The sequence below is a fragment of the Athene cunicularia genome (assembly GCF_003259725.1).
Source record: "Athene cunicularia isolate RWA chromosome 3 unlocalized genomic scaffold, athCun1 chr3_part1, whole genome shotgun sequence".
Classification (NCBI taxonomy): Eukaryota; Metazoa; Chordata; class Aves; order Strigiformes; family Strigidae; genus Athene; species Athene cunicularia.
Genome location: NW_020799097.1, coordinates 90512098 through 90533907, shown reverse-complemented (window position 1 = coordinate 90533907; position 21810 = coordinate 90512098). Strand labels below are relative to the sequence as shown.

General features: G+C 50.9%; 2 protein-coding genes across 2 annotated transcripts in view; one reads left to right on the top strand and one right to left on the bottom strand.

Annotated features, from left to right (window-relative positions):
• The window catches only part of GTPBP2 (GTP binding protein 2), a 10801-nt gene extending 344 nt beyond the window's left edge, over positions 1-10457 (top strand). The window contains exons 2-12 of the mRNA XM_026844784.1: positions 2263-2289; positions 2912-3096; positions 3386-3494; positions 4002-4199; positions 4479-4653; positions 5279-5498; positions 5892-6027; positions 6432-6490; positions 7241-7412; positions 7593-7757; positions 8182-10457. Of these exons, the coding sequence (XP_026700585.1) occupies positions 2963-3096; positions 3386-3494; positions 4002-4199; positions 4479-4653; positions 5279-5498; positions 5892-6027; positions 6432-6490; positions 7241-7412; positions 7593-7757; positions 8182-8379 (1566 nt within the window). The 5' untranslated portion in view covers positions 2263-2289; positions 2912-2962 and the 3' untranslated portion in view covers positions 8380-10457. The remainder of the gene's footprint in view (positions 1-2262; positions 2290-2911; positions 3097-3385; positions 3495-4001; positions 4200-4478; positions 4654-5278; positions 5499-5891; positions 6028-6431; positions 6491-7240; positions 7413-7592; positions 7758-8181) is intronic.
• A 2115-nt stretch (positions 10458-12572) lies between these two features.
• Positions 12573-21806, bottom strand: POLH (DNA polymerase eta; the record flags this gene model as incomplete). Its single annotated transcript, XM_026844604.1, has 8 exons — positions 12573-13561; positions 14404-14567; positions 15244-15309; positions 15955-16078; positions 16686-16805; positions 17841-17944; positions 21209-21378; positions 21776-21806. Coding segments are annotated over 8 exons (1638 nt in total), but the record flags the coding sequence as incomplete, so codon positions are not given.
• Between the last annotated feature and the right edge of the window lie 4 nt (positions 21807-21810).

The following is a 21810-nucleotide window of genomic DNA, read 5'->3' as shown; positions in this document are numbered from 1 at the left end:
CCGCCACGGCGGGGCTGGAGGCGGCGGAGGGACGGGGCGCCCCTGCGAGCGGCTCGGTGCGACGCGGGCTTGCCGCCTCTCGGCAGCCCCGGCCCCTGGCAGGTCTGGTCGCGGGTCAGGCTGGAGGCAGTTTCTGGAGGGGCTCGGCCGAGTGTCCCGGCGGCTTTGGTGCGGAGTCGTGCCGGTATCGGGCTAGCAGCCTTGCGGGCGGTCCTGCAGCCCCGGCCCCGGGAGCGGTGTGCCCTCTTTCTCCCCTGCCCCGGTCTGTCCACCGGGGTTTGACGTGGCAGCGCACAGTGCTTGTGCCCCCGGTGCCAGCGAGCTCCCTGCGTCGTCCACCCAAGCCGTGTCCGTTAGTAGTAACTCATTGCCTGGCGTCTGTCTGTGCGTGCTTTGCCGCCTGGGAACTAAATTGCTTCGGAAATAAAGCTTTGCTCAACTCCTAGTCCGGAGCATCCTGTTCGCATCCCTCCCTGGGAGCCAATCTGGTTGGGTGTAAGTCCCTTTCCAGCTGCCAAACTCATAGACATTGCTCAGCAGGTTCTAGTGACTCCCTTCCCAGCTAATTTGGCAACTGTTTTCTTACATAGCGATGCAGACGGTACTGACAGTGTGAGGTGCTTGCCTCCTGCAGCAGGAAAAAATGGCATTGGTAGTAAGTGGGTGTATTGGTTAGTTCAGGCAGCTGGTACCGCACTAATAGGACTGCCACTGTGGGGAACATTACATTGCCCCAGAGTCAATTGCTTGGCCCCACTCAGCGAGCTTTTTGTGAAATATATAAAAGCCTGTGCTGGAAGGGAGCAGTTCCTCCACAAGGCAGGGCTGTGACTCTTGGCAAGAAGAGAAAACAGCGCTTTGCTACTGTTAGATCTTCTCCACGGGCAGGATTGTCCCCTGCAGCCGCAGTTTAGTTTTTGTTCCTTTCAGCTGGAGGCTGGACAGCCCCCTGTGGTTTCAGCACAGCTTCCTGTCCCTGGCTACCCTGTGCAGTATGTAGCCCAGCAAGTCTAGGCTTGTTGCTCTTCTAGTCTCAGCTGCCTTGAAGGAGACCCACCCCCTTATTTAGACGACAGCACAATGTATGAATGTGTTTTTCTTACAGCTGGAAAGCTAGTAGGTGGTTAACAGGGGAAAACGTTCCGCAAGTACCCTTTTCTCACTGCATAGCTCTGCTGCCCGGGAGCTGAGCTGACAACTCAGAACTTCCTTCTGTTGGCCTTTTGCCACCATAAGCACCGCTGTGGTTAGGAGCTGAGCTAGAAGGCAAGGAGAGGGTTGTTGCCTCTCCTGATGTGCAAATCAGTGTCCAGAGGAAAAGGAAGTGCTCTAGTGTTGGCAGCCCCATTTAGTCTGCCAGAGTGCTTGGTTTCCTGCAGGCTCCAGCCCTTTCTCAGTGATCCTTAGACCAAATCAGTGGGAAAACTACTTCAATATTAGCTATACGATCTCTGTGCAAAGCTGGAGCCTGTTGTGGTTGCAGTGAGCTTGAGGAGTACCCAGGCCTTTCTGTGACAAGCCAGAGTCTGGCTCCAGCCCTTCCTGGGAGAGTTCTTCTGAGAATGTTGTGTACAGACAGTCCTGATCAGGTCTGGTTCTCCAGAACTGCCAGGTCAGAATCCAGCTTGCTGTACTTCCAAGAAGTCAGTTGCTTCCTTCCTTATGTCTGTAGTCCTCTCCTGCAGAGAGAAGGCAAGGATATGGAAAGGTGTCAATGAAAAACTAGTGGAGTGAGGGAGGGTATCAGGAGATAAAGGAGAGGAGGCAGCAACTTTTATTCCCAGTCCCCTGTTCCTGTGCACACTGAGTAGATGGAAGCTGCTGAATAGGGTAGGAATGGGGTGCTGTGGGTGGCATTGTGGGTAATAGATGGGCGAGGTGGTAAACTTCTAATCGTTTGCTGGCCTGTGCCTTTTTGAAACTGGAACTCTCTCTCTGTGACTGTTAGACTGGCCCTATTCTTTACCAGTAGTAAAAAAAATCCCCCCAGAACAGTATTTACTCTCTGTGTCCCTCTCTAGTTTTGTCCTCTGGTTTTCATGATGTGGGATGCAAACAGCAGAAACAAACCTGGAGTAAGTTCCAGTTGAGTGTAGGAATGAATGGCAGAAGAGGGTGTGACCTAACACAGTATATTTCTGCCACTTTCCCTGTCTCTGAAACTGTCAGCACGAGCTGCAGAGTATCTGGGCAGCTGATGCTTATAGAAGTCCCTGCTGGCACAGCATCTAACCTTTCTGTCTTGTTTCATTCTCTGACCAGGCAGAAGATGGGAACATCGAGTACAAGGTGAGCCTTTTGAGGTTGCAGAAGGAGGTTATTTTGCAGTGAGTAACTTCACCAAAGACAGCATATGGGCAACGTGTCCGAGAAAGGGACAGAAAAGTGGACACTGTAGTAAGGAACTGTCAGTCATCTTTTGTGTCTCTGTGCCTAGCAACACCCAGTACGTTGAGCTGGAAGATTTTGATCTCATTACTCATTTTTAGGAATCTGTTTTAGGAGATGAGATTCACTGTGTTTTTCTTGAAATCTTCATTTTGAGAGGCACTGCAGGTGTCCCTGATAATCTTTTGTCACTTCCTTGTGGTTGCTCTGCCATTTACACTCACTTGGCTCCTGTGTCACAGATAGGTCCCACAGTGCTGTTTTTACCTCCACAGCAGGCAGAGTAGAGATCCCTTTGTCAGAATGCAGAAAAATTGTTCTACCATATGTATGCACCTTTGTGAAACCCTGTCTCACCTGTCCTATGGCTTCTGTGCAGATACTAACATGGGCTGGGTTTTCTAGAGGTGGATCAGTGTTGAGGCCATTGCTTTATGGTGTTGGGTTAGGGAGTTGCTGGCTTGGGCAATGGGATTTCTTCTACATCCAGGCTGTGACTATAACTAACCCCTCTGTTAAACAGCTAAAGCTGGTGAATCCCTCACAATATCGCTTTGAGCACCTGGTGACACAGATGAAGTGGCGACTGCAGGAAGGCCGAGGTGAGGCTGTCTATCAGATTGGCGTGGAGGACAATGGGCTGCTGGTGGGCCTCTCAGAAGAGGAGATGCGTGCCTCACTCAAGACACTGCGCCGTATGGCAGAGAAGTACGTATTCCCTTTCATCTGCACAAACAGCCTCCAGTAGAGGCTTGGCCCCAGGAGTCCCCTGATGAGCCAGTGGCTCCATTCTGCAAAGCCCCTGTATGACTGAAATTACCTCATTGTGAGGCTCCAGAAATATGAAGGCAGTTATAGGGCTTTTGGCTGGAAAGCTTGAGGCCCCTTCCCTGCTATCCCCAGCTTTCATCTCATTCACTTTGCTAGCTGTGATTCTAGAGGTCAAGAGCTGCTGAGTACGAGTGTGTCTTACTCCTTTCTTTCGTGTTCGTGGCAGGGTTGGGGCTGATATCACGGTGCTGCGGGAGAGGGAGGTCGATTACGACAGCGACGTTCCGAGGAAGATAACAGAGGTGCTTGTCCGAAAGGTGCCTGATAACCAGCAGGTAGGAACCTGCAACTTGGCTGTCCTCTCCTGCTGGAGACTTAGAGGCTTCATACCAGCAGTTCCCTTTTGGGATGGGAGCCCAAACCCTAGAGGGACTTACTTTGTCATAGATTGGCCCATAGCAGGTGCTTTAAAGAGCTGCCAGAGGGAGACTTGATAATACTTTTCATCTCCAAGATTGTGGTTGAGGCAGATACCAGTAGGGAAGATTGCTTGGATCAGAGTTGAGAAATTATTTCACTTCTACAGCAACAGTTCTCATGCAAGCCAGTGTGCAAACATGGAAGGATTTAGAGTTCCTGCTGCAGCAAATTACCTTTTTTGTGATATCAAAGCCTGGTGTGTCACATCACAGTTTGCCAGAAGCAAGAGCAAAATGAGCAAGATTACACCGCAGTGTCCATTGTGGAGGGAAGCTCTCTGAGACACATCTCCATGTAGTGATCATGCACACCCAGCACAGCAGCAGTTAAGTTTCATGATTTCTCTGTTCTTATTCCTGTAGTTCTTAGACCTTCGAGTAGCTGTTCTGGGGAATGTGGACTCAGGGAAGTCAACTCTGTTGGGTGTCCTAACGCAAGGAGAGCTGGACAACGGGCGGGGAAGAGCACGCCTCAACCTCTTTCGGCATCTCCATGAAATCCAGTCAGGAAGAACGTCAAGCATCAGCTTTGAGATCCTAGGCTTCAATAGCAAAGGAGAGGTGAGAGAGTGGGCTGCTGAGCTTGAAAAGCTGGAGAATAGGACTACTCTCCTGTTACAACTGTGAGTGGGACACAAGGGAAGAGAGGTGGCACAGCTGTCTGTTCCTTCAGCTGAACCTGAGTGCTACTTGTCCATTTGCAACAGGTGTTATTTCTTGCACCCATGGTGAATGATCTCTCCTCAGTGATTCTGAGGTCAAAGTGAATAGATAAGAGCTGGGTTTTCTTTGCTTGTCTGCTGGGGCTCCTTCTCTCACTGAGTCCTTACGTTCCTTCAGGTGGTAAATTACAGTGACTCCCGAACAGCGGAAGAGATCTGTGAGAGTTCTTCCAAAATGATCACATTCATTGACCTGGCTGGCCACCACAAGTATCTGAAAACAACCATCTTTGGCCTCACCAGCTACTGCCCAGACTTTGCTATGCTGGTGGTTAGCGCCAACACTGGCATTGGTGAGTGTTGCCCTGCCTGCATGGGTTGACAGCAATGTGTGAAGAGAAATGGAGAATGGGGGGAGTGGGTCCTTGTTAGCTGGGAACGGTTGTCAGAAAAAAAATATTAGTCTGGAAGCCTCTACTGATTTCTTGTCAGCCAATACCTGAGAGGGAAGCAGAGCTGGGATCCTTTTACCAGCTGTAGACCACATTAAACTGTAGTCTCTACAGAGAGGCTTTGTTTGGAATTTGAGGCTGTGTTTATCAGAAAAGAAAACAAACAGCTTCGACAGGGGTGCTGAAACCTGAAGCCTTGTAAAAAGGCAGCTGGAGTTCTCCCACATCTTTCCTTGACATTTTTGTGGCTGTTTTCTGGCAAACTCTAGCCCAAGAATGAAAACTACTGCATCTTTCTGAAGCAAACAGATCAGTCACAAAAATTCTTGGTGGCTTTTATTTTTTCTGGACTGATGTTTGGTTTTGTTTAAAAGAATAATTTTGCTTTTTCATTGCCTGATGAACTAAACAGTTAGAATGAAATCTCTAGCATGGGCCTGTGGGAGAGCCAGGAGACATAGCTGTCCCATAAACAAGCAACAGCGGTGACTGCCACTGCACCTCCACTCTCCCTTGTCTCCTGCAGCAGGCACAACGCGAGAGCACTTGGGCTTGGCCATGGCCCTCAAGGTCCCCTTCTTCATTGTCGTCAGCAAAGTTGACTTGTGTTCAAAAGCCACTGTGGAACGGACAGTGAAGCAGCTGGAGCGAATCCTGAAGCAGCCAGGCTGCAACAAGCTCCCCCTGCTTGTGAATTCAGATGACGATGCTGTTACAGCAGCACAGCAGTTTGCACAGTCTCCCAAGTAAGACACAATTTCTTTCTTCCATGGAGAGCAGACAGTTTGGACTGGGTTGCTGTGCAGAGCTGGGGAAGGGCAACCACGGGGGAGGGGACTGCACCTTTAACTCTTTCCTCCCAAGCCTTTTTCTGGGTTGTGGGAGCAGAAGGTGCCTGAGGCTGTACTGGAGTTACTTCTCCGTGACAGAAGTGTGGGTTGGCAGGGGTCTGATGCCTCGACCAACCACTGAGGCAGAGGTTACTGCAGAGTTGTACCTAGCCCATGTGCTCTCCTGCACTGACTGTGTATCACTGTAGTCTCTGTCCTCTTGCTGGACTCAGTAGATTCAGAATCTCAGCCACCTCCTGCAGCTGCGCTCTGGCCTTCTGCTTATTCCTGTCTGTTTGTGTCTGACAGCATCACCCCAATCTTCACACTGTCCAGCGTTTCTGGGGAGAACCTGGATCTCTTAAAAGTCTTTCTCAATATCCTCCCTCCACTGACCAACAGTAAAGAGCAGGAAGAACTGATGCAGCAACTCACAGAGTTCCAGGTGTGTACGGGTAGTTTGCTTCCAGTTCTGGTACTGCATTAATTGCTGTCACATGTGACAAACATCTGGCAGCTCTGGACACTGTGAGGAGGGACATGCTGCGCTCCTGGACTATCAGGAGACATTAAAGTTAAGAAAGGACTTAGGCCTCAAAAAAAGTCTGTTAGGCTGCGTTCTGTCCTAACCAAGGGATGCCCACCTCAGGAATGTCTCTCTGGTTGCCACTTAAAAGCAGAGGTCCCTCTAATGGGAAGGTAGTGGGAGCTGGTGAAAGCTCCAAGATGGTGTCTGATGACCAGCAGAGAGCTTACCTCGCTCCACACAAGGGGTGGGCACCTTTTTCTCATTCTGGAGGTGCTATTTCACAGCTGTCTGAGCAGCTTATTCTTGTTGCCTTGCTGCAGGTCGATGAAATTTATACTGTGCCAGAGGTGGGGACTGTTGTGGGAGGAACTCTGTCGAGGTAAGTGAGGCCAGGCAGACAAGAGTGCGTGTGAATGGTTGCTGGAGTCCCCGCAAGGTTAGAGTCACCTGCTGCAGATGTGAAGGCAGTGTGAGGCTCAGTCCTGACCATTGCCAGGTGACTGAGCCAAGTGGGGATAAAGCCCTACAGGGTATTGGGAGGTGTCATGGGGAGACCATTGGTCATGTGGTAGCAAGCAGAGAGTCTGCTCTAAAGTTGCTGGGTTAGGAATGTGACCTGTAGCATGCTGAAAGCAGGCGTGCTGGGACCCAGAGTCAGTAGAGGTTAGCTATGATCCCAAGGCCTTGCTCTCCTCCTTCCTCAAGCAGGGAGATGAAGCATGCCCTCCAGTCCCAGCAGAGGTTAACTGCGTGCTGCCACATGAGAAGGCAGCCGTCCCTCAGTGTTCAGGAGTGATCAGAGCAGTTTGGCTACCAGCGCATCCACACAGAATGGGTGTCAGCTGCAGTCCCTCCAGCAGAAACAGTGCAGTGTGGCAGGGCACTGGGGACAGAATGGCCCCTGTCTGAGGGATACCTGGTGTTCTTAGGATTGATATTATGGCTTTCGTTCTTAACTGTAGGAAATCCCTGTTCCCACCAGCTTTGCATCCCCGTTAGTTGGTCCCAGGTAAAAGTCGAAGGACACTCACCTCCTTGTCCCTGGGGAGTTTGTGCAGGTTGATCTTGGAGCATGAGATTTCTTCCTTGTCTCCTGATGAACTCTGTCCTGCTCTTCTGCCCTGGGCAGTGGGATCTGCCGAGAAGGGGAGAACCTGGTGGTTGGTCCCACTGATGATGGGAAGTTCCTCCGGCTGAAAGTGTGCAGTATCCAGCGCAACCGCTCAGCCTGCCGTGTGCTGCGGGCTGGGCAGGCAGCCACACTGGCTCTTGGACCCTTTGACCGCTCCCTGCTGCGTAAGGTGAGTCCTGCTTTTGCCAGGTTCCTCACTGGTCCAGTGAGCAGGACTGGAGGCTTCCCTGGAGGTCCCTCATTGGTAGGGTGGGAACGAAGTAGAGATGTTTGCAGGAAACTTGCTGGAAGGGGAGGAAATGGCCAGGGGACAGGCCCTAACTAGTCTGAGATTTGGATTGTTTTGCAGGGCATGGTCATGGTGAGCCCAGAAATGAACCCCACCATCTGCTCAGTGTTTGAAGCCGAGATCGTGCTGTTGTTCCACGCTACGACTTTCCGGAAGGGGTTTCAGGTGACAGTGCACGTGGGGAATGTGAGACAGACTGCTATTGTAGAGAAGATCCACGGAAAGGTAGGCCTGTGAGGGAAGGGAAGAAAGATAGACCTCCCTGTGGGGCGTGCTGGGATTCCACCCCATGCCTTCTAGTAAAGCTAGGGGCTGCTGGTATCTTGAGTAGCTCTGTCCCTTCCTAGGAGCACACTCCATCACTTTATCCTGCCCATTTGGTTGATTTTCTTCCCAGCATGTTAAAATACTTCCCTCCTCACAAAACAAGCCGCATGACAGACAACAGCAAGACTGTGAAGGGAGATGAACTCTCCATTCTGCAGAGTCTTCCTGTCTCCCCTAATGCATATAGTAATGGGAAGAGCTCGAGCCGTGCAGTCGGAGGGAGGCATCCTGCTCATTTGCCTCATCTTCTTAGCATCCACATGCACCTCTCGCATGTATTGGTATGGTAGATGGCTCTAAGCTCTCCCCTTTTTCTGTTCAGGACAAGCTGCGGACAGGAGAGAAGGCAGTTGTCCGTTTCAGGTTCATCAAGCATCCTGAATACTTGAAGATTGGAGCTAAGCTGCTTTTCCGTGAAGGAGTCACCAAAGGCATTGGGCATGTCACTGACCTCCAAGCCATCACCACCAAAGAAAACGGCTTGGAGGAGTCCCTGGGGCCTGGACAGCTGAGCTTCTGACTACCAGGAGGTCAGAGAGATCTCCACTCACCAGCAACTGAGGAGAAGGATGGAAGCTCTCATGGCTCTCTGAGTAATGCTTGGAGCTGCTGCTGTCCCCTTCTGGCATGGGCGTCCCTCCTCCGCACTGTGAGATGGAGCCTGGGAGAGTTTCTCACATTCAGTGCCGTACAGGGGGCAAGTTAAGCACATTCTCCACGTTGCCTGCAGCTTTTGTTAATCTGCCCTCCTTCAGAATAGATGAGAGACACCTGCAGACCTGGGCAGGCAAGTTCTGGCTTTGTCTAGTGTTCGAAAATTACTGGTTGGGAGGAGCAGAACCCTTGACTAGTGGTGAAGGGATGTTTTTCCATCTCTGACACAAGATCTGGTCCTATTTCTGCTCTCTGAGCACCGGGTTGATAACAATCCTCTTTTGAGTCATCCTGCAGCACATCCCCCTGGGCAGGGGATGGAAGAGGCCCTGCTACCCACAGCAGGGACTTGGTTGAACCTCTCAAAATGCATTCAGGACACTTTTTAACTGTTTTAATCTTGATTGGCTTTAATCTGCTGTGTGTCCATTTGTGTGTTGGTTTTGCATTTCTCCAATTTGAGTGTCTTGCTATGGGACAAGCGTCCTGTTTCCTACTCACACGTACACTCTCCTTCAGCATCCCACTTTCTGACTCCCAGGAAGCTGTGGCTGCTCCAGGTGGCACAGCCTCCCAACGTAACGGCATGAAGGCAGAGTTTGCACTTGCATCTGTTCCTCACAGCAGCCGGTCAGGAGGCCATTCTGTGGAGCAGAGTGGGGCCAGGGCCTGTGCTGGCGTGTGCAGATTGTTCCCATGGATGTTTGGCTGCAGGAGTCACCTGCATGTTGGCAGCGGTGGCTTGCAGTGGGCTCCCTGGTGTGGCTATTCCAGGGCCCAGCCCAGCTTGGCTCCTCACATGCTTGCCTTAACATGTGAGGAGGATGGGCCATGTTACTAACACAGAAACAGGTGACTTCTATTGTTTGGATGTGATTTGACAGTGGCGTGATTTTATTTCTGTTTCTCCTCAAGAAAGACAACTTTTCTTTCCTTTGCCACTGGGGTTTGTTGTCAGAGGAAAGCTGGTGTTGCCAGCAAGGACTGTGCACAGAGTGGAGCATGTTTGTCTCCCAGTCACTGTTATGCAGCTTCCACAGCTGTGTGACCGTTACTCCAGGCTGCTTGTAGGCTGGAGGGTGCAGCAGGGGCTGTACAGCTGTACGTAGGCTTTTGGTTTTATTGCTGACTGTTAGACCAAACGTGTCAGCTGTGAGCAACAGGCCTTCAGCCAGCCCTGTTGTGTGGCATGGTGGCCTGCCAGCCCTGACCGAAGAGAAGGGTGAGGGCCTGTGATAGTATTTGGACACCCAAACAACCCTTCCACCATCTTGAGAGCGTTCTGCTGCTGGGCTGATCTGTGGATGTCACAGAGCGGCACTCACCACTGGGCTGGGCTCTAGCAGGTGGGGAGGTGGTGGCTGCGCCCTGCGAAGAGCATGCTGAGGCCTGAGGAAGCCGGTGGAATGGTGGTAGATGTGAAGGGATTCAGAGGCAGCTCAGTAGTGACAGGTGTGGCCTGTCCCTTGAGGGGAGCACTAAGCTGGGTGAAAACTCTGCTTCTTCCCCATCAGTGAGACAGCAGCTGCTGCCTCAGGGTTGCTGCTCAAGCAGGATCCCTCCCTCTTTCTCCCCATCCTGGCATGGGTCTAGGTGTTAAGAGTGATATGGACTTTCACCTATGCCTGCAAGAAGGACAGGCCCCAGCTCCCAGCAGGCTCTTCCCTTTGGTGCTAGTGGGTCACTACGAAAGCTGCCTGAGGGGTGGGGGGGGCTCCAGCTGTTTGCAGCAGCCCTGCTGTTTTCTGCCCCATGGGGTGCTGTGACCCACTATGAAATAGCCAATGGCTGGTTTCACCTCATCCCTGCCATCTGTGGCATGACTGTTCTTGGTGCCATGCTCTTCATAATTGCTGTTTTGTTGTCATGAATTTTTCTAATGCTGGGGGTTGTCTCTGTTCCCCAAGCATCTATATATATATATGTACAGAATAAAGATGTTTTATTGAGCTTGCTGGCTGAGTTTTACAATGAGTGAGGGTGGAGCTGGGCTCTTGCCCTGCTGCCCTTGGAGCTGGGTCATGGGTGGAGATGGCAGCCCTTCATCCCTTTCTAAGCTTTCTACATTCAGCCCTATAAATACCATCCTGTGGTGTGGAAGGAATGCACACGTGCTCCTGTTTACAACTGTGCTCTCCCAGCTTATCTGAGCCAGCCTGGGTGTGCAGCCTGGGGTGACAGGCAGCCACGTCACCCTGAGCACAGCACTTCAGGCTGTTGTGGGCGGAACAGGCTGTGGTGAGCGCTTCCTTGCAGCCACAAATTCCCCCCGCACCCAATTAAAGGGATGCTTTCTAGGGCACACATCTAACCAGTAGTTTGGTTTTTAAAATAGCTTTGACCTTGTCAAGGGGTTTGCCACTGCCTTCTTCCATGAGAACAGGTTGTTCCCTTGGGACAAGCAGGGGCAGAAAGGCTTCCCTGTGGAGGTGACTTGTGTCACGGAAGGGATTTGCATGTTCTCAACTTGTTTTTGTGTCAGGTAGTGGCATCTACAGAGTCTGGTCCTGCCAGACAGGAAATGAGACATGCCACAGGAGCGTGAGGCAACGCTGCCAGACCAGTTGCCATTTCTCTTTATGTGGACTTTGGGAAACTTGTCACTTTGCAGTTAGGGCTGTCATTAATGGGAGTGACTCTGTAATTCCTTCCTCTGCCGATTACCAGCAGAGCTGCACGCACCAGAATGAGCTTCTTGTGCTTCCTGAAATCTCACAACTGTGTTGTCACGTATTAGACCCCCAGTGACAGTAATGCAGCAGCTTCTCAGCACAGGCAGTCTGCTGGAAGGAGAGCAGCTCAACAGCTGCAAGTAGGATGGTGCAGTTCAGAAAAGAGGAAACAGCACATGCCAATACAGCTGCACTGTGTGTCGTTATCTGCTGCCTTAAAGGCTCTCTCCCCCTGCTCAGGGAGGGGAAGCCTGCAGCTGATGAAATTCTCTGCAAAGTGTGTTTCTAAACCCCACCCAGTGCTGTGTTGACGTGGCATGTTCCTTCCCCCTGCCCTGAGAGCCAAGTTCAAATTATTGGCAGCCGCACATCTGGAAGAGGCTGGCAGCTTCCAGGCAGCTAGTGGTGTAGCACAGAGCTGAGCCCTGCCACGCCACCGAGCACAAGCACAGCTCTTGCCCTGGAGCCAGTCTCACCCTCTCCTCCCCTCCACAATACTCTGCTTTGTTGGCCCTGTTGCAATTTGTGGAGGGCTGGGGCAGCCATGCTGATGTGAACTGTGGCCCAGAGAGCTGAACAAGTCATTCAGCAGAGCACGAGCAAAACAGAGACCTGTCATCAAGTTACATGTAGTATAACCCAGAGTCTTGGGAGGAGGAAAAATGTGGTAATACGCTCTTTCTGCAGTGGAGGAAAGCTTTCAGAAGACTGGGACTCTGGCACGTTTCTCATCCATTCCATGAGGACTCTAGCAATAGACTATTTAAGCATCAATAGCAATTATCAGGAACTGGTGCCAAGATTTCAAAAAGCCCAACAAAAAGAATGCCTGTGCAGCTCCAACTTCCTCAACTCTTATTTGACAGGAGCAGTCCATCTTGTGCACTCCAGAGCTGGTGATAAGCACTACGCAAGACTGCTGCACACAGGGAATTGCCAAGCAGTCTACAACAAAAATCCTGATGTGGCAAGGATAAAAATCAGTGTCTTCCAGGTGGAGGGGAGAAGGAATCACAGGGCTAAGCTACCATCTATGAGTTATACAGTGAAGGCAAGGCCTGCAACTGCAGCCAGAGAACCACCCTGAGCTGAAGGCTTCATATGAAGTGACTGGATAGGGGTTCAAGCTGAGGCTTGGCTGGAAAGGCCCTGGGATAAGCCACTATGCTTACAGTGCCTGCTTTTACTGGAGGAAGAGAAAGCCATAGGAACAGAATGACTGAGGAGTAATACTATGGAAATGCCCATGGCAGGAGGCATAGGCAAGAGAGAATACAATACAGCTCCTAGTAGCACCAAACGGGAGGCACACTAGCTGCCACCAGCTAAACTGGATACATCCAGCATCACACACAGTTTGTGAGGTCTAGTTCCTCTTAGACTTGGGATAGAGATAATTTATTAGACTCTTCTGCATTAAAACTGTCAGGCAATATAAAAACTTTTAACCGTATTTAAAAAACACTTGATTCTTTAAAAACACCGATTATCTAAAAACCTCCCAGCATAGCTGGGAGTTAAGGAGGTGAGCGCTTAAAGAAAAAATCTAAAGTTCTTGTCACACCTTCTCTGGGTCGTTTTGCACTAGATGCTGCTGGAGTCTTGGGCTTGGATTTTGCCTTGGCAGGAGACCTGGAAGCTGCAGCCTTTGGGCTGGGAGCTGTTGCTGGAGCCATGGGAGCGCTGGGCTCGAGGAAGGAGCTTTGCAACTCCAGAGCAAAGTGGTAGTCCAAGTGCTCTGGGAATTCCCATACCAGCACGAGCTGACCACACTTCTCACAGCGCTGCTGGTCCCCCGGCAAGGCAGGAGGAAGCAGTGCGAGCTCAGGAGAGGGTGGCAAATTCTGCTCATTTCCCTTCAGAGCTGGCTCTAATTTCAGAAGGGTCCTGGAGCTGGGTGGAGTTAAGGGTGTTTGTGTAACATCAGACAACAGCTTCTCACAGGGAAGCCTCTCGTAAGGAGAAGTAGGGCTCCCATTCCTGGGACTCTGCTTCACAGGGGACTCCAGGTCACACCGCACAGAGGCCAGTCCACCACCATCTGTCTCTGGGTGCTCTGGGGAGCTGGGCACAGGTGACCCTGCTGTGGTAGCAGCGGGCAGGCTGGCTGCTGCCGCCATCTGCGACTGCTGCCTTTCTGTTGCCTTTTGGAAGAATGACTCAATAGCATTAGCTGGCTTCTGCCTAACCTCTTTGCTTGGGCTCCTGAAGAACTTGACCCTGGGCCTCTTAGAAGACGTGGTGTTTTGGCTGGTGGTGGCAGTGCCATCAGGCTGGGTGTCACTCGTCAGGAAGGTGGCGATGCCTGCAGAGAGGAGCGTGGCAGGCTCAGAGAACTTGTTTGCTGAGAGAAGCACCGATATGAGCGGTGGAGACCTATGAAAGACAGACCAACATCAGCTCAGACATCACCCTGGGAAGCAAGAAGTCTTTTGGAGGTAAGGCTTTAAGCAACATAGAATGTTCACAGGCAGGGGACAGAACTGCAGTCCAGGTATCTGTCAGTGGGTAGGAGAGATGTTTCCTCTGACAAAGTATTAGTATTGCTACCTCCAGAAGAGCCTCACGGAGGAGGCCGTGCTGGGCAGAGCAGAAAGCCTCTTCCCAGAACAGCATTTCCAAAAGGAAAACACGCTGGAGCAGGGGGAGGCAGCTGCCAGCCTGGACTTTCAGTCCACCACAGGCCCAAGCTGCTGTGAGACTCCCAGGCAAGGTGAGAGGGTCTTAAAGCAGCAGCAGCCTTGTTGGAGCCTAATGGGCAGGACCTTCTTGCCTTAACTGTGCCTTAGCCTTCACTGCAGAGCACAAAGAAGTAACATTGCATAGGGGAGCTTAGTTTTCCTCAGTTTTGCCTTAGTTTTTGCACCTTAGTTTTCCTTCCTGCCCCAACAGCCTCCTCTCAAAACACACTCTTATCTTTAGGGTAGAAGCAAGGCCTAGCAAGGACTGCCTCACTCCTGCTGGACATTCCCCTGTAAGTAGCAATCATCAGCTCCAAGCATAGAAGTCAGAGGTGTCTCGCCAGATGTGAGGCCAGGCTCTCACGGCTGTCCTACCACTAACAAGTGGAGGTCGCAGCACTCCACTGTGCCAGGGATCACTTCCTGCCTGTTGGCATAACACTCTCATTCCTTTCTGTCAGGTCCCTGGCTCACCCTGCACCTGCCACAGCAGAACAACACCTGACAGAGACGTGAACCCCCTCTTCCCACACTCACCAGGCCGCCTGGTGAGCCCCAGCCACATTGCAGTTTTGGATAAGGGCAAAGGCGTCGTTGCACATCTTCTGGGCATCATAGCGGGACAGAGCGCAAAAGCGGGACACCCGGATGTCACCTGGCATGCGGATGACCACCATCAGCTGCTTGGCCACTCGGTGGTTCTGCAGAGAGAAGAAAGCCACATCTGCAGGAAAGGCCAAGGAGACCTTCTCACCACCCAGAACCCCGGACTACCAGCTACTGCCTCCCGATGCTGCTGTGTGAGAGATGGCAGCTTGTCCTGCCTGGCCTGATCTCCAAGGGATGGGATACAGAACAGCAGATGCTTGTACAGCTGTGCCACACAGACAGGAAGCAGTTAGTCCTTGCTTTCCTTCAAAGACAGCTTCATACTTTTTCTTGGCCCTCTGCAGTGATGAAGTTAGCAGATTAACCTCCCCTTGGCCTGCAGTCTACCATCCGGATTTGAGCGTATCACTTCCTCTCACAGCCCACAGCACAGGCAGAGCTGCATTGGTAGAGGGCTTGCAGGGGAGCAGCAATGCAACAGGATGAAGGGGCAGGGGCTTTCAGGTCCCTGCATCCTGAATCACAGGACAAGGAGCATCCTTAGCCCTGCACTGTTCCGGGGCAAAAACCATCCCTCCTGGCCAGGCTCATGCACACCTCTCTGCTTGGGGCACCTTAGCACACAGGGACACATCTGAGGGCAAGCAGATTTCCTCCCCCAGCACACACCACCCTCAGCCTCCAGCAAAGAGCTCAGGGTGCAAAGGCACCACACGGCTTCCTGAAGGCCAACAGGGAGAATGCTGTCCTTGTGCCTCTCCTCCTTACCTGGCTCCTGTCCTTGATAAGTCTGGATTCCAGCTCCAAGGCCAGCTGCAGGAGCCAGTGTTGCACCTGGACAAAACAGTGGTAACAGACAGGTTGGGGTTCTGCTCCCAGCACTGCCACCAGGCCAGAGCAACGCTCCGCACACTGGGGAATGCTGGAGGGGGATCAGACACAGACTATCATGAGGCCTCGTATCTGAAGTACTCCTGCAGAAAATCATTCCAGGTGAGGATTCAATGCTGGAGGCAAGGCAGTGTAGATACCATACAAGTCCTGCAGCATTACTACTAGACTTTGCCAAGTAATCTGGGTCCCCTGCCCTGGATCTCTTTTTGTATCTCCCTACAGCTCTGTGGGAACCTCTCCCCAGCTAACAGGTAAGGAGCATCCTCCCTCTTTCTTTGAGCTAGTTACATTCTTTCTAGCAACCAAGCCCTTGAAGCTTGGCACTGTGAGCAGCACAGGCCCACAGTTATTACAAGGTTGGACCTCTTTGTGCAGGAGTTGGTCAATACATTTCTGTCAAACAGGGATTTCCCTAATTTCTGGGGTCCAAAACCACCTCCTCCCACTGAGCCTCTAGGCTGAGTTTCAGGGCACGGTGACACAGAAAAGCAGTAGTTTTGCAAGTTAGTCTTGGCTAAAACGCTTTTAGCATTCTCATCTTCTCTAGTAAAAAGGCCAAACCTTGTACCGGAAGGCTTATCCTACCTCCTTCTGTGTGGCCAGGGCTGTCCTCCCAGGGAAGTTCTTGCTGCAGCCAATGGACTGGGGCAGGTACCGGTTTTTGACAGGTTCATCTTCAATTCCTCTGCACAAGTCATAAAGCCAGGACCTGAAAGCCACAGAGGAAGCATGAGGTAAAGCAGCCACAAACAGGCAGGCATCACTGGACAGCAATTCAGCCTGCTGCTGAGCTGTGCTTTCAGCTCCATGCAAGCTGTGACTGCCTCTCCTCCCCAGCTCTGCAGCCGCAGCTCTACAGGCAGGCTTCCTTCAGGCCACAACTGCCTGTCAGCACAGCTCCTCCGCCTCTTCTCCTGAAGTGGCAACAGTTCACCAGTCTGCAGGGCATCCCAACCACCGCTCTGGGCCCAGAAGTGGTATTCCAGGCTCCAATCCAGCCTTGTCATTTCCTCTGAAACGAGACTGTCAAGCCTGCCTGCTTCTCAGCCTGCAGGGAGCCCTTCCACAGCCTGTCCCACTCCTTAGACACTGTAGGGGAAGACAGAGGAGCTGGCTGGCAGGCAAAACATTACCCTGGGGAGGGTGCCTGGGAGCAGGTGAAACTGGAAACCTGTTTGTGGGCCTGACCACACTTCTCAAAGATGTCACTGAAGTTTTACCTTCCAACCTTCCTAATCTCAGCAGAACAACCTGTGACTGAAAGGAAGTCTTAGTTCCTGCCAAGAGCCAAGTTGTGGTGAGTGGTTTATCATTACCCAGTTTTGTTTCCAAAGTGAGTCTGGAGCTCTGTCTCACTGAACTCTGTCAGCTGCCCAATGTACTCTACTCCCAGGATGTCTGTGATGGCGGTGCCAAGCTTGCCTCCCAGGTTACGGCTATGGCAGAAAAAGAAAAAAAGAAGAGAAAAAACAGAAACGAAGCATCAGTTGGAGACTATGCCAGGTCTTCTTGCAGCAGCTGTTCCAAGATCACAGCAGCCAGAAGCAGTCAGGAACTAGCAGGACAAAAGGGAACACTTGGTACATAACAGCTCTTCTGCTCAGGAGTTGAAATGGGAACTGCTCTTTCACTCACCCAGTTTCAGTCTTCTCCCTCAGCTCCACCTTCAAAACACAATCCCAAACCATGCTCTGAAGAATGCCTCACACTCCCTACTTCCTCCTACAGAGACAGGACTCTTCCCCACACACCCCCCTCTCCATCCCTAGTGAGACACTGAAGGCAGAGAGCAGCCATGCAGATCTGGAGAGCAGGACCAGGGATCCATTCCTCTGGAGCAGTGGTGCTGGTTACTCTTCCCTGCACCAGGAAAAGTACTTGTGCACAGTGTGGATGCTCAAAACCAATCCGCATCTGGGAGCACAGCACGGTCACTCACACTGGGGCAAAGCTATGGCCTCCCTGCCCACAGGTGCTCCTGGCTTACACCTATGCACCCCAGCAGTCATCCTGAGCACATCTCTGCCCAGAGAAAAGCTGCCCATGGGATGCTACAGGCTCTTTGAGTCCCTTCACTGGCAGGGCTGCAGCTCCTGGGCATGTTCCTCCTAACCTGTCACTCAGAGCTGAGGGATTACTGACAGGATTTCCTCTCCATTTCTTACAAGCATTGATGTACTGTAGAGTTGAAAGCCTTTGCTGCTGCTATCTGTTAGCATCAAATTGCTCTCTGTCAAGGTGGCCAGGAACAGCTTCCTATCCCCAGGTCACTTTAGTTCTGCTCACACAAGAGATGACAACAAACCAGCAAGAGCAAGTACCACAACAATGAAGACAAACAGGGCTCTCTTCCTGATAAAAGCCTGGACTGTGGAAGCACAGCACCAGCATTTCACATACATGCTCTTGACACAGAGCAGCTCAGCCTGAGCCCCAAGCTGTACAAAAGCAGGCAGATCCTCAGTACTTACATACTGCTGACAGGCAGTTGGCTGAAGAGCTGCGGGACAAATCGTGAAGATATTAGTGTCTGGCGGTTGGGCTTGTTTAACCCACAGGCCAGTTTTGCCAGCGTCTGTAACACAGAAGAGGGTGGAAACCCTGTTATTATAAACTACCTAATCCCTGGTACTGTATCACCTCTGAGAGCTGCCTTTCAAATAGCTGCTAGGAAGGACATGCAGGCTGCACCGCTGCTTGCTCCCAGGTAGTGCCCACCTTGGGACTTGGCACCCGCTGGCTGGGTACTCTGAAAGCACTGCTGCTTCCAGACTTCCAGTTCCTGCTCCAGGCAGCTTAGGACATCTGGATCTATTACTTGTTCTGCTTGGCTTTGTTTTCCATCAGGCAAGCATGCTAGAGCTTCCAGAGCATCCCCATAATCCTCCCCAGGCTATTTCTCCACTATGTCTTGCTCCATCTTCTGTGTTTGCCTCACTTTTTCTCAATGTCACTACTTTAATCTTCTGTGAGGTCCACAGCAGCATAATGCTGCAAAAGGAACCTGCAAAATACAGAATTGCTAGCATTGATAATCTGGAAGAGATGTTCTCCAGCCTACCTGCTATACAGCTTTCCCTCACACTCTAATCTACTGCAGGATCAAAACCACACAGGTCAGCTTGAAATATGTTTAGCTGGGTGTTTGGGGTTTTTTTTGAACAAGTCTAACAATTTTCTGTTTCACTGCTTTACCACACATCCTATCACTAAGGAAAATTTTTTCCTGCCTATTGAGCTATGATCTTTATTCAAAGCCTGTTTTACAGGCATACATATGTTCTCACTCTTTTCTAGACAAAGTGGATCCCTTTCCTTCAATTTTTCATATCCGGTCATTTTCCAGATATCCAATTCTTGTTTCACTGGAGACTCTTCCAAGTTTACCCACAGTGTTCATAAAGTGAAGTGCTACAAGCTGAACCAATCACTGAGACTTCATGGGGAGAAATAATTTACTTTTTTCTGACACATTCTCTGATCTACACAGGCTGTAAGAGGATTTGCCATTTCTTCAAGAGCATTCATATTACTGACTCATCCTGCTGCTTGTCCACAATAACTCCAGGCTACTACTTCACTTACTGTGACTTAGCCAAAAGCCTGCTGGTTGCTTTTTTCCTATAAACCACAAAACCAGTCAGTGGAGAACATAAGCAGCACTTTGTGATTTCAGACTGTTTCTGGGCTTTTCTAAGCCCAGAATTTTCAGCTCTAATTTCACCTCCCAGAACTTTCTCAGCCAGGCCCTGAGCCCTACCTGTGCTTAGCAGCACCTGAATTCCTACAACTGTTCCCTCACTATAGGCTTCAGTGAAAATAACAGCTCTTAGGAAACCTCAGACAGATGCCCCCAGGATCCCACTCTAAACATCCCAATTTGAGCGCAACTCAGTGAACAAAATCATTATGGAAAATGTTAAGATTTTCTTCAGCTAGATGCATGCCTTTCAGATAACCTCAGACATGTTGTGCTTTGCTAGGGTGTCATCGTCAGCTTTTGAAACTTGGTGAGGTGCATTAGAAACCTACAGGTGAACACCTTGCATCTGCAGTTTGCCCTGTAAATTAGGCTACTTATACTGTCAAAGAGGGCAAATAAATGAGTTTAGTATGAATGGTTCTTGATAAAACCATGCTGTTATCCTCCAAGTGCTTCCAAAGAGCTCATTCAATTATTTGGTCTTACTTATCAGCTGGGTTCCTGGTGTACTCTAATGAGTAAGCTGACTGGGAAGAAAAGGGGTTTAAGTCCCCCAGGAGAGTTCTGTTTGAAAAAACATGACCTTAAAGCAGGAAACCTCCACCTTGAGTTTTCAACAACAGTGGCTGTAGCCATGGAATGGGTTTTACTGACACAAATTCCCAGCAGCTTGGAGGAAGAAGAATACCAGTTTGGGGCACTGAGGTGAGTCAGGTTGCTTTTCCTCTTTCTGGTCAATCAGACTTTACCCCCACTGGCCATGCTTTGGGTGATGCTCAGCCAGCTGCTGAGAGCAGCCGTGGGAGCACTTCGTGCATGACAGCAGCTGCAGAAACAAACGGACTTTGATGCTGCAGCTATGAAGGGTTTCCTGCTGGGTGAAATGCAGGGTGGTTTACCAAGAGCACCTAGCACTTGTTTCATTCTTTGCAGAGATTTGTACCTACAGAGGTGAGCTGGATGTAGAAACACTGTAGCCTGTTCTGCACAGCCACATGTAAGCTCTGGTAATCTCTGCATTGTGCTTGCTGGTATAAATGTACAGTTCTTCAGGGACAGCACAGTACATCACAATTTCCTTACTCCCTTTAAAAAAAACCCAAAGCAAACAAACAAAAGAATGCTGGCATAGAAAATGGAAGCTGGGAGATGCTGCTAGGCGTAGCAGTGATGTTCTCTGTTATTCTTGATTAAAGATACCAAAAAGGCAACTTGAACATCCCTTCCACTGGAAATTTCTATACCAGTGATCTTCCTCAGCAAATTTCTGATGCACAGACTGCTCTAGTTTCAAGGTGAGCCAGTGCAGAACTAGCTCTGGTACCCATGTACAGCTGGTAATAGTTCCAGTGGTTTCTGCAGCAATCTAAGGTGAAATTTATCTTCCTTAAGTTCCAAAGCACCCATTTAGTCTTTATCCTTTTCCTTCTTTAGCCAGAGCCTGCATTTTTAAAGTCACAGCTGTCTGTGAGTCCCTTTTGCAAAGAAACAAGTGCTAGGTGCTCTTGGTAAACCACCCTGCATTTCACCCAGCAGGAAACCCTTCATAGCTGCAGCATCAAAGTCCGTTTGTTTCTGCAGCTGCTGTCATGCACGAAGTGCTCCCACGGCTGCTCTCAGCAGCTGGCTGAGCATCACCCAAAGCATGGCCAGTGGGGGTAAAGTCTGATTGACCAGAAAGAGGAAAAGCAACCTGACTCACCTCAGTGCCCCAAACTGGTATTCTTCTTCCTCCAAGCTGCTGGGAATTTGTGTCAGTAAAACCCATTCCATGGCTACAGCCACTGTGGTTGAAAACTCAAGGTGGAGGTTTCCTGCTTTAAGATCACGTTTTTTCAAACAAAACTCTCCTGGGGGACTTAAAACCCTTTTCTTCCTAGGGAGCCAACTCATTAGGCTACACCAGAAATCCAGGCAGTAAATCAATTGAGTGCTGACTGCATAGGCCACATCTCTGGGAGAAAAACTCCTCCCCTTTCCAGATGTCCTATAATTTCCCTGAAGGTGTGCTCACATATGGCTGTATTCTCCACTCAGCATCTTCTACAGGAGACTTAATAGTGCATAAGGAGAGTGTCTACAGCACATTCTGACTTGCTACTCAGAAGAAATCAGACTGATGTGTTACTCACGTACCTTGTTGTGTGAAATCCCAGCTGAACACCTGAATCCAGTGGCTGCTTCTACAGCCACCCTCATTTCTTCTACAATTACTGCACCCATGGTCAGCTGCAGGTCGGGACAATCAGGGTTATCAAAAGACAGCGACGCCAGCCACTCGTGCAAGCCACGTTGCCGCAGCTCCTCTAGAAAAGGGACACAAAGGGGATCGACATGGGCATTTCTTGCTGAGCCCAGCAAAGAAAGCAGTAGCATCGGCAATGGCGTGTCCACAGCAAGGACCAGAAGCGGGCACCTTAAAAGCAGTTCACTAGGGAAAACGGAGATCCCGTTTAGCACGCTCTTGCTTCGTGGGAGAACAAGCAGCCCACCCTTTACCTCTGCCGACGTACAGGGAGCGTTACCGACGGAGCGGGACAGCAGAGGGGGCCAGGCGGTGGCAGCACTGGACTCCTTTCTCGCTGTGCGGTACCGCCACAAAGCGAAGCCGTCGGAGCCGCCCCGTCGCGGTATGCAAAGCGCCGGTCCCGAGGGCCAAAGCCCCGCGGGGCCACCCCGTGCCGGTGCCGGGTCGGTGCGTACCCTTCCCGCCGGGCTGGGGGCCGGGACCCGGCTCG